The sequence below is a fragment of the Urtica dioica genome, chromosome 2, assembly GCF_054948205.1.
Source record: "Urtica dioica subsp. dioica isolate 48M chromosome 2, U.dioica_male_clone48M_v1_H2, whole genome shotgun sequence".
NCBI classification, from domain to species: domain Eukaryota; kingdom Viridiplantae; phylum Streptophyta; class Magnoliopsida; order Rosales; family Urticaceae; genus Urtica; species Urtica dioica.
In genome coordinates this window covers 46255841-46268120 of record NC_142757.1, presented here as the reverse complement: position 1 = coordinate 46268120, position 12280 = coordinate 46255841, and the positions used below count along the sequence as shown (strand labels likewise).

At 33.8% G+C, this 12280-nt stretch overlaps 1 protein-coding gene across 1 annotated transcript; it reads right to left on the bottom strand.

Moving 5' to 3' along the window:
* Nucleotides 1–4682: 4682 nt before the first annotated feature.
* ATS1 (phospholipid/glycerol acyltransferase family protein) lies at nt 4683–11379 on the bottom strand. Its single transcript, XM_089606749.1, has 13 exons — nt 10999–11379; nt 10248–10345; nt 9692–9778; nt 9497–9594; nt 8535–8592; nt 7623–7724; nt 7438–7499; nt 7235–7345; nt 7067–7145; nt 6368–6487; nt 6166–6279; nt 5316–5498; nt 4683–5027 (listed from the first exon to the last, which is right to left on the bottom strand). Exons 1-12 carry the CDS (start codon nt 11273–11275, stop codon nt 5361–5363), a joined length of 1344 nt encoding a protein of 447 aa, XP_089462875.1. The 5' UTR covers nt 11276–11379; the 3' UTR covers nt 4683–5027; nt 5316–5360.
* Nucleotides 11380–12280: the final 901 nt, after the last annotated feature.

Here is a 12280-nt window from a genome sequence, read left to right as displayed (position 1 = left end):
AACCACCGCTTATAAAACTACTGTCATATGTAAATGGTAAACTATGGTGTATATAAAATTTATCCATGACAGGAATGTGGTTTACACACCATTGATTTACCAAATTTTCTTAATTTTGTAATTCATAATCCATCAAAACGTTCATGTGGATTTTAAATTTATAAAGATAGTGATCGTTCCTAATTAAGAGTTTGGAGTTTTGAATATTGAAGTAAAAGATAGACTTATAGAAGATGTAGTAGGGATTAGGATTCACTCAAAAGAATTATTAATTAAATGAGTATTTAATTTGTGAGACTATAGTCAATAAATTTCAAAGGATATATTTCGTATAATTTTCTTGGGGCAATCTCAATTTTTTTTTTCTTTTGAAAAGACATCTCAAAATGATTGTACTATTGAATATTGCTAATATGCTTTATATCAATGGATTATTCTCTTCCAATAATAGTGGAAAGAAGGCAATAAAAATTGGAACACCACTGAAAGGAAAAAGTATACATTGCTACTTGAAATTTTCCAGCAATTTGGATAACCCTCTCAAATGCTATGTTACTTCTGGAAGAAACGTGTGTTTTCCCACTTCAGATATCCTATCTGAAAAAAAAAAAAAAAAAAAAAATCCAAAGTGATGGAAAAAAAAGTCGGATAATAATTTAATTTTTAAATATCAAGATAATTTTTTTTTTTTTGAGGAAACGTGGTCGGTGCCACGGAATATCATAAAAGCCCTCACGTATGGCGGAGGAATACCGTGGTTACAAGATAAGAGAGAAAGGAAACCAACGGAAAGGAAACAGAAAAAGCTCAAACAAACAAGGCCCTAGGAGGCCGCGCGGGACCTCAACTCGCGATCATCGGCTCTAATGGCCTCTTCCGAACAAGGCGGGACTAAACCCAGCCAGGTCGAGGACGAGTGATGGTTAACCGCGTAGCGCGCTAGGTTATGCGCAGCAACATTACATAGACGAGAAATATGCATAATGCGAAAACCCTCAAGCTCCCTCACCTCTCTGAAGATGCGGTGCAGGATCGTCCCAAGCTCTGTCGCAGGCGTCACGCCCTCATCGATCGTCCTCATCATTGTGGATTCTAATTACATGTCAAAGTTTTGAACCTAAGCTACCTCATAGCTTACAGAATCATTTGGTTCAATCATTTCAAGCAAGCTAGTAAAGTTTAGTATTTGTCCTAGAGTCGAGGTACTTTTAGATAAATGATTTTCTTCTGTTCTCAAACTAAATTTATTCTTTTAGAAAAAAATATTACTTCATTCAAATATTTTGGACGGAAATTGTTTACGCGTCGTTGTTATGTATAGATTATATATTATGTGCAAATCACATGTGGTAGTGATTTTTTAGAACGAATCTGTTGTTTAAGTTTTTATTGTAAAATCATTATTTTTCAAGTTGTAAATAATCATTTTTTATGTTAATAAATTTTTTAATAAAAAATTATTTATTGTTATGAGCTCTATTTAATTTTGTTGACGGTTTACAATTTTATTTATAAGGAAACTGATTGCTTATCATTTGAAAAAAATACTTTTCTCAAAAATGATTTAAACACCCACGATTATGTTACACTTTAAAACAGTTTTCCTATGATTTATCTAATTAGAATCCACAATGAAAGTGAAAAAGTATAAGTACTATTTTCATGATGTCTCTTAGGATGTTTTAACAAGTTATGAAACAACTTAGCAGATTATGAAGAGTAAATAAACTGTAAGTAAAGAGACAACAAATTGGTAACTCGGTTTGGTCAATCATGCCTACTTCTGAAGGTATGATATTTCCGGTGAAAAGAGAACTTCACTAGATAGTAGAATAAGTATAACATCGGACAATTATGGATGATCACCTTCCAAGTTTCCTTAACTTGAAAACTACCCTAGTGATTTCTAACCCAGGCTCTCCCTGTGTTTTAGCTTTCCTCACTTTTTACTCATTACACTCTCCCAATGTTTCAACAACACTTATAACAATGTGTGTCTTACAATAATTAGAACAAGCCAAAATAACTCTGTAAACAAAAACTACAACAATGACAGTCAATGACAACAAAGTAAAATGCACACCTAGGACCAGGTTTTCGGCGATGATGACTCTCACAAAAACCTAAGTGTGTAACCCTGCCAAGAAAGGCAAACACTGTTTTTATATGGCACACTCAAAGCTGAGTGTCTTTGCCTAGGGTTTCCCAAAGCACTTGTAGAAATTTCATTGGACGATCATGAAAGCGCATAAGCAAAACAGACAAAAAACAAACAACAGAAATCCACATCACAGAATCTGATGTGTAGAGCAAACACCTAATGTCATAGATTGATGTTTCCAACATCACAGAGAACAACAGTTTTGTCAAAACAAAAACAGCCAACACAACGTATCAACATAGAGCAACTCTCTGAAACCTCATCTTAGTTTATAAGGTCCACCGGTTATTTTAGAACAATTTGTGAAGCAAATAGTATTAATCTAATTCAAAAAATATTAACACAAAGCTTAGCTACTCTAATTATTTTTGCTAGGAATTAGCTACTCTAATCCTTGTAAACAAATAAGCTTGAATGTAAAGGGACAAAAACAGATGTCAACTTAGTAAAATATCATTTTTTTTACACTCTAATAATACCCTGTATACTTTAAAAAAAATATCCAAGTACCCGCTGCGCTCCATTTCGATTATTTTCTATATTGGATTAGTAAAGGAGTTATGTTTGAAATTAATCTTAGAACATTGATCCAAATAAAATTGTGAGAAATTTTATGTCTACAGAAATTATAACATAGAAAATTAGAATCAGCTGATACTCTCGTTATATAATAATTACATATAAACCGCCAAAAGCTACTTATGGTTCAAAATCACTAGCTTAACTATCTATGATGGAATTTTCGTTACTTTCCTTTTATATTGATTTTTTATCTTCCCAAAATCAGCCACATCTCCTCTTTTTCTTTCATTTTGATCCACTCAAGAAAGATACAAAATATTTCAATGAACTCGTTGAAGCAAAGCAGATTGGTACTTGGCAGAGCATCCACGGAATAGTGCTGGGGCAATAATTATAAATCAAAGTATCAAACTATTATTGGTAACCGTTGTTAAAAAAAATTAAATATAATATATATAGACAACATGAGAATGTGATATGATTCCAAAACATCGTGCATGCAACAATAATAACATTAATATAATAAAATTAAGTACATGGAAAAACAAGCTTTGCGTTGGGGTTAGAGATTTTGCACAATACTAAGAAGCATTTTAATATTGCCACTTTGTCTCTAGTTTAGGTTTGCTCTTACTTGTTACCAATGGTTGGATAATTTACTATTAAATCAAACCCAAAAAGTATTTTCTCGTATCTTTATTTATTATTTTGAATCGTATTTGTATAATATTTTATGGTTGGATAATTTGAAAGTTGCAGTGGGGAAAGTGCTTGTGATCTTTCATTCACACATGAAGCATAGCAAACACCAAAAAGAAGAGACAGAACTCACAGTTGTACGTGCGTGCGGGTTCATAGTTTTTTGGTATTTAAATATGTATATATGTAAATCTATCACATTTCCTTTTCTCTTTGTTTTGCAGTATAAGATAATATTCGTCTGCACCATAAAGTAAAAGTAAAAAAAAAAAAATGCATAAACCTGTCCACGTGAAATGCACTTTGATATTATTATTATTATTATTATTATTATTATTATTATTATTATTATTATTATATATACACAAATATATTGAATAACGGATAAGAAAATGAACAGTATTAATATCATTTACTTGATAATTACCAAAAATCAATCAAAATTCAAATATTAACACATCTAATACCAAATCAATCACAAATTAATTGATTTCATGACAATTCTAGAGATTAGAGATTTCTCTTTTTTTAGCAGAGCAAAACCACACCAACATATATATTATATAAAGGAAAAATGGTATGAAATAGCCAATTCAAACTATAACTTTTGCAAAATAGCCATAGTTTCATTAGGTATAGCAAAATAGCCAATTGAGAGTACTATGACTTTTAATCCTGCCTCGATTAATTTTAATCCAGCCGTCATAAACCTTACATTTTGTCTTTATAGTTCGTTGGGATTAAATTCAATCCAACCTAAATTAATCTTATTTTGGCTAGTTTGCTTATAGTTGACAAACTAAGGCTATTTTGCAAAAGCTTAAGTTCTATTTGGCTATATAGCCGCTTGACCCTTATATAAACGACGAAGCCAACCCAAGGAGCTTTGGCCACCCCTAAAAGAAATTGCACTTTATTTCCAATTTTTCATAAACTTTTACATATTTTACCTTAAAAATTTAAAGATTAGATGATTTATTTTTTTTGTGCGTATTAACCCCCAATCTAAATTTCTAACTTCGTTCATATATATATATATATATATATATATATATATATATATATATATATATATATGTTTATTATTATACATATATATATATAGAGAGAGAGAGAGAGAGAGAGAGAGAGAGAGAGAGAGAGAATTGCTTTTTCAGTACGTTGTTCATACTCCAAAGAACTTTGCACTATCTACTAGTAATGTCTGCCTTGGGTAATTTTTAAGTAAAATTTAATGCCCAGTACCCTTATCGAACATTATAATTTCCAATGTATGAATTTAAAAGTACTCAGTCAAGAATAAATGAAATAATATGGTCGAGCTTGATATAAGATCCAATGTACATGAAATTGACTTTCTTTTGATCCAGCTGTACAGTAAGCAAAATACCTAATATATTGAAAAATAGTAAAAATATATAAAATAAAAAAAAAAAACAATAAAAAAAAAAACTAAAAGCTCCCAGGACAGCTCAGAGATTCTGAAAAAATTAGCTCTGAATGAGAATAAACACAGGAAAACGCCCATGTGACGCTGGTGTATAAAACTAGCCGTTTCTTGCTGCAGAGTAATAATAGAGAGCTTCTTCTCACAGAAACACGCTTGTACGTAATCAAGTAAATGTGTCAAAAAAAGAGCCCAAGTCTGGAAATCACAAAAAGACAAAATAAATTGCTATAGAGTAAGTAATACATTCATTCATTAAATAACATGCGTTAATGACATTTAAGTTTTATTTGATTATTTTTTATGGAAACAGTAAAATTTTACAGTGCTCAATTTATGTCTTAGGTTTGGCTCAATAACATACTAGCTCTATTTTATTATAATATACACACTTGAAATTTGACGCCAGTATTTCTCCAGACTTGTGGTGAAGAAACCCTTTATAATGAACTCAAATCCAGAAACCAAGAGATAAAGAGGGTGTACCTGATCAGCAAAGAATTTGACGAGACTTGTGTAGAAAGGCATTGTTTAGGTCCAAGGTTGTGACAAAGCGACCGTGGGAGAAGATGCTTTTAGGCCTTGATTTTTGTGTATGGCTGATTTGAGCACGTCGTACTGCTCATTCACCGAACTGAAAAGCGCTTCCGCGTACGCCCCTTTCGCAGTCTACAGAGGAAACTCAGCTCTTATCAAGTTGTAAAAAGTTACAGCGGCAAATGGCTAATCGACTCATCATTTTCCTCGGAGAGCAAATGAGAATTAAATTTTGCAATGTGAAAGTATACGATAAGATGTGTTAAAATGAGGATCACTTATGGTCTGTTTGGAACCCCGAATATACGAGACAGAGAAAATTTGAAGGAAAATGAAGTAGTAGGAAAAATTAGAATGATCTGTTGTGTTTGGAAGTTCATAAAAAATATGCGGGAGAATGAAGGATAGTGAGAGGAGAGACCTAAACGTAGGCTTGGAAGGATTTTATTCCCCACCTACTTTTCCAAGAAAAATAGAATTCCCTCTTTACTTCTACATTTTAACTCTCATTTTCCTTCAATCCAAACATCTCAAGGTAAATAGGAGGGACTCCGTTTTTCTTCAACTCCTATTTTCTAGTAGGTTCCAAACACGGCCTTTAATGCAACAAACTAGAGCTACCAAGAAGAATGTGTTCAAATTTGATGCATTATTTTTTTTTTAACTTTTAATACCAATTATATGGTGTCACAATACGCACAATTTTCCTTTTGTGTTCGTATGTCATATTTTTAAATATAAACATTAACAAAGTGAGTGATAATTAATATCGAAACAAGTGTGTGTCACTAATACCAACCTCTTCGGACTGCTCAGCAGCGTCGATAATGCTGGAGAAGCTGACGGCTGGTGCGGCTGATAACCCGGTTCCATGGAAAGAGACGATTCTTCTTTCTCCGACTTCTTTTTCTACCTGAGAAAAAAAAAAAAAAAAAAGTCACACGGATAAGACCAGTAAAAGCTAGAATTTGAAAAGGAACCCAGTTCGGAGAACAATGTACCTTTTGTGGAGGAGGCATGATATCGTGACACAGCAACGCCAAAGGATATATATGCCCTGGAACACCACAATGATCTACTAGCCTTCTCATATTATCCACCGAAGCGGCTTCAAAGGGTGCCTAAACAAATCATAAATAGTTGGGGAAATGATAATTACCTACTCAATAAGACCAGCAGGCTTAACATTTGCATACTGTATGAACAAGTCTAAAAAATGGGATCATGCAGATTTCGAAATAAGATATGAAAAATCAGAAATGATATCTTTCTACATACAGTGCAGATAAACTGGATTGGGTTCGAGGTAAAAAGTAGCCTGCTTCCCTTTTTTTAATCGGAATATTCTCTCAACTCCCATTTGACTTTCTCCAAAGGCCTATGCAGTTATTTTTAAGCACGAATTTCACCGTGAAGGATGAGAACAGCACAAAAACTCATAGATGCTCTACTTTGTAACACTCTTACGTACAATCCAGGGCTTAGATATCCCAATATTGAGATATCCACGTAATATAAGGAAAATTACAAGCTTTACTACTAAAAAGTTTTTTTTAAAAGGGAAAACAGTAGCTAATTTTGACAGATTCATGATGTTATCATGCCCATTATTAAAAAAAATGATGTTATCATGCCCTTACACGAGAATCAGGACAACTATAATCCTCAGAGCATTGAAATGGCGAAGAAAGATATCTTACTGGATTCCATTCTCCTGTTACGGGATCTGGCCGATCTCTGCCTCCACTAGGTGCTATCCAGATAAATTGTGACCCACCCCTGAACCAAGAATTTCATCAGTCAAAAGAAGATAAATAACAGATTAGGTACATATATACCAAGGTTTAAAATAGAAAGTGATGGTGTACCTCAAAAGTAAAGCTAATTCCTTTAAGCTTCTTGTATTTGCTCTCCTTTTCATCTCAACTAACTCAGGAACATCAAGCATGTGCTTTTTTGAGTACACACAGATAAGATTTCTGGTAAAAAAAAAGGATAGAAAGTTCATTAAATGATTTTAAAGAATTAACAAAGCATTTATGAGTTGGAATAGTGGGAACTTCGGAAGCACCTTCCCATACTAAAGGGCTTGCAAAGAGCATCTGTTAGAACTCTATCCCCGGCAATGTATGTCTGTAGTACCAAGCCTAAAGTTTGGTTATGTCAATGTCTTTAAAACAAGGGGGGAAAATATAAGCTTGTTCACAACAAACAAGACCAAAGAAGAATCAATGACAAAAAAAATAACAAGTTCACCAGGTTTTCGGCGAGATAAGGATGTGTTGATTCAAGTAACAAGGCAATGACAGCTGGATCTGCTTCAGTTTGGTGGTTGGAGATCAAAACAATGTTGTGCCCCTGCAATCAATTACAAGGTGAATATAACATTTAAAGGGGATAAATGACGGTGTATTTTTTTCACTTGTATTCTTACTGACCATATGATCAGGCATTTGTTTTGAGGGAAGCTATAAACGCAACAAAAGAACATGGTATCTGCATATTGCAACACAGAAAGTTCTAGGTCTTACCATTCAATTCTAACATAAGCAAACCAAGGACAGACCATGATCCAGATAACAGTGAGCAAAATTCATACTGCCTCTTCTTAGGTCAGCTTAGTAATAGTGACAGCATATATCCAGTCTAAGTCATTCAAGTAAGGCTCTAAAACTCATCACTGAAGCTAAAAACTTTATGATACTTTTGAAGTACACTGACTACGAACATGTTGATGCAGTCTCTTTGAGACCTCACTCTCACGTGATGCACTAGCTTAACCAAAATTGTTTTCCTAACTCCCAAAACTTAATATTTCCCTCTTTATGCCTCTGTTATCCAGAATATTTAATGATGGTGTGCATTAAATGCCAATTTTGTATACTTTGGATCTTAGAATGACCATTTTCTTTTTTATTCTTTTTTCTTTTCTACAGTAAATGTTGGAATGATGTCACCGTAGCAATTTGGCATCTTGCATCATCTGTACCGCTGAAAAAATATCTACATTTGGGAAGTTCACCAATTTGTTGTGGAAAATCAATTTGGAAGGAAACATGAGAAATTAAGGGACTTATAAAATGGCAATCGACATTTTCTTAAGCAATTGAAAACCATGGAGCATCCGCATCACCATACAGAAAAATTAAACGCTTATAGATACCTAACCTCTTTCAGCTTCTCCTCCATATCACTGAAAACAGAAATATTGCCGACATACGAGTTCCTGAATCAAAGATGGTCGTCTATATTAGCTTCTGGTGAATAGTGACCAAACTAGCATATCACAACAAGAGAACAAAAGACTCATTCTTGCATATAAAAATTTTAAACCAATAAAAATGGCGCATTTAGTATCCGTTAAGGAAATACCCAAATGACGTATATGAGTGGCAGTCAACATTTCTCGAATTGTTATTTGAATCCCTTAAATCAAACTTGAATAGCATGCCATTCAGTTGTTCGTTAAGTTCATAACTAGAGCACATGATTGCAACATATTTGATCTAATTGAAATTAGTATCAGCAGTATAAGATGTGTTAAGATGTCTTATCCATTTTAGCCATCAAGTACTGTGAAACTTGACATTATTCTTTTTAAAGGTGGAAAACAATTTATAAACAGATAGCTTATGCAGTCATTTACGCTTAAAAATAATTCAACATGCAGTTACGGCTGACCATTACTAAGGATATTGCTAATCTGGAAGAGCAGTAAACAAGACAACTAAATTCCACCAACAAAAAATTAACCACGAAATAAACGTCCAAGACAGTGAAAGCAGAGGCAGACAGATTGAATAGAAACAAGATGCAACCGAAACAAACTTAACCACACGATAATAATCAACACAACCAGTGAAAACAGCCTGGCTTACTATGTGGTGAAGGATTAAAGAGCAATCCAGGTCTTAAATTCACCGTAGAATCAGCACTAGATTTGACAAATCAATTTAACACAAGTTTTTACCAATTTATCACGTCGAGAATATAAGAAACAAATGTAAAGGCATAGAAAACCAAGTACAATCCAATTAACTTTTCGTTTGGATACAAAACATAATTACAAAAAACATGGCAACTGCTGTACGAAAGTTCCAAACAGATGAAAACAAGTAGCTTCAACTAACCTGAAGTCAATTAGCGGTCGAATATACTGTTGACCAAATTTATAGTAGTCAAAAGGCTCTCGCAGTGCTTTGTGATGAGGTGAGAACACAAAGGGATCCTAAAAGAATAAATAAAAACTGATTAAATGAAAGAATCTATCGAATTTATACACCAAAATCAGTGAAGATGACAGATTATGCAAAGCCAATTCCTACCTCTACTTCAAAGAATATGCGATCCAGTACAGCAGCCATATTATTCAATACGATCTCCTCTGCTCTAGGATTACCACTTTGAAAAATCTGAAGTATAAGATCATATATGAATGATGAATCAAGTGACAAAAAAGCAAGGTACTTACGCAACCAAAGGAGAAAAAACATGCTATTTCGAAAGCACATTACAATGTGAATGTAAATCATCCACTAAAAAGATTATAATTTATATTGAATCTCTTACTTGTTAAAATTATTACCCACAGCCCAACTATAAATACACACCTAATGGTTCAATTATTAATAATTTTTATGTTTGTTTGTTTAGTTTTAATTTTAATTTTTTAAATTACATTCAGACTCGAATGCATGATCTCTTTCGTGCAGGTGAAGGTGCTTACCATTTATTTATCTTGTCAATTTGTTAATTATAAATTTATAATGAATAGAAATTTATGAAAGCCTCTTAACCAAACAGAGTATACCAACTAATAACAGCATTAGAAAAAAAATAGATACAGTAATAATATGATTATCCATAAGACTGATAATTCACCGCATTTTTGTAATTCTGATATAATTCTTCCATCCCTGAAGCAACATTTGGAGAAATCCTTCCTGCTTCTTTTCTCTCTCTGATTGCAGACAGTAGCTCTACATACAAGCCAAAATTAAAGAAATTTGAAAATAAATTACTAAAGAACATGCATTCAATGTTTAATAGACATCATATAATGAGCAGCCTCTAGTAAACTTGTGTTTGTTTAAGTACTGCATTTCATCTCATCGTGCAAAGCTACAATCAACATCACAACAACAACGAGAAACGAGTGAAAGCGTAATCGAAAAACCTCAAAACGAATGTGAGTCTAAATTGGTCTAAGGTGAGAGTCACAGAATGCCAGGTCTTTGAAAAGAGCAGATCATATTTGATAACCTAAAAAACTAAGCTGTGCACTCTAGCGTAGCCATTCTGTGACTGTGATAAATCATAAAAATTCACAATAGTTGCTATATGAGTGACTAATTACACACTAAAAAACACAAGTCTTACCGATTCTAAGTTCTTAGGGGAACAAGAAGACCGAAATTCGCCACAAATCCTAACTAAAGCAGATTAAATCCCCTAACTTTCAACTAATTCAATACAAGCAGTACATAAAGCGGTCGTCACGGTGTAAAAACTCTCCGTAAATGAACCACCAAATCTCCAATAATACAAAATTCACTATACGCATCTACGAAAACCGCACTTCCCAAGCGGACCCAAACGCATCAGAAAATACCGATAAAAAGGAAAACCGCACCTTCCTCGGACTTCGCATCGAGAAACGCGTGAGAGCGAAACTCCGACTCCGGAATCTCGCCGGACTCGGCGACGGAGCTCGACGGCGAAGCTTCTTCCTCCTTGTCCTTGACCAGCTCCGCCATGGCGGAGAAGCACGGGCATGCGAGCCTCCTCCTCGGCGGTCCGGTCAGCCTCACGGTGACCGAGAAGAACCTCGACGACGGTGACGACGAAGAAGAGAGAAACGAAACCCTAGAAGATATGGCGGGCGAGAATGTAGCTGATAGAGTAATCATAGTCACTCTTAGAATAATAATCGCAGCAAGAAAGAGAATATTAGTATGTGTCAAGAAGAGAGAGTGTTTTGTGTGGACGAGACGAGAGAGATAGAAATTAAATTTAATAAATATATGTTAAATATATATTGTTTGTTTTTTCAGTTTGAGATTAATCCGATAAATCAGCGAGGGAGGCTAGGGTGTGGGGGGTAGCAGGGAAGACCCGTGGGGAGAGCACGTGCCGCTCAGTGGGGGCCCACGTGACTGTGGAGGATAAAACGTTGTCGTATTGTCAAAAGGAGGTGATGGGTCTGCTTCGATTTGTGGTTGTTGTGCGTGCCGAGACACGTGGCGTGGTTTGAGAGGGGTAGAAAGGAGGTTTTGGTTTTGGATGGCGACGTGAGTTTGGACTTTATTGTAAAATGAAAATGATAATCCTTGGACAGTGATGGTCATCAAGTTTGCAGGGTATCAAATTTGGAGTTTCTTATCGACACGTTTTTTTAGCTGTGCATCATTTAATGAAAAAGTTCTGTACAAATTAGAGTTTATCTTGTTATATTATTATTATTATTATTATTTAAAATTTCTTGAAAGAAAAATCTGTTTTTATTTAAGAATAATTTTTTTAATAATTTTTTTTTTCTTTCTTCTTCTTTCTTAAAGAAAAATCTGTTGCTGCAACCAATATTTAAACAAAATAAAAATAAAACCGAGGACTAATTCAGCATTTGTCACTATATCATGTATAATTCTCATTTTAGCTTTAACAAAAAAATAAATTGATCGATTCATTAAAAAGTAAGTAAGCAACGTTCCAAGAAATATCTAGTTTAATATATAACTAGTTCAGTAAAGATTACAACTATCGGTCGCAATTGATAATAAATTAGACTTTAAGATTGAATAACAATTTATCATTATCAAAACATATTAGGTTTGATTTCGTGTGTGGTTTATTCCTGCAAGTTCTATGGAAGGGTTTTTTCTTCTTTTTGTTCTATGTTTCAATAATCTATATTT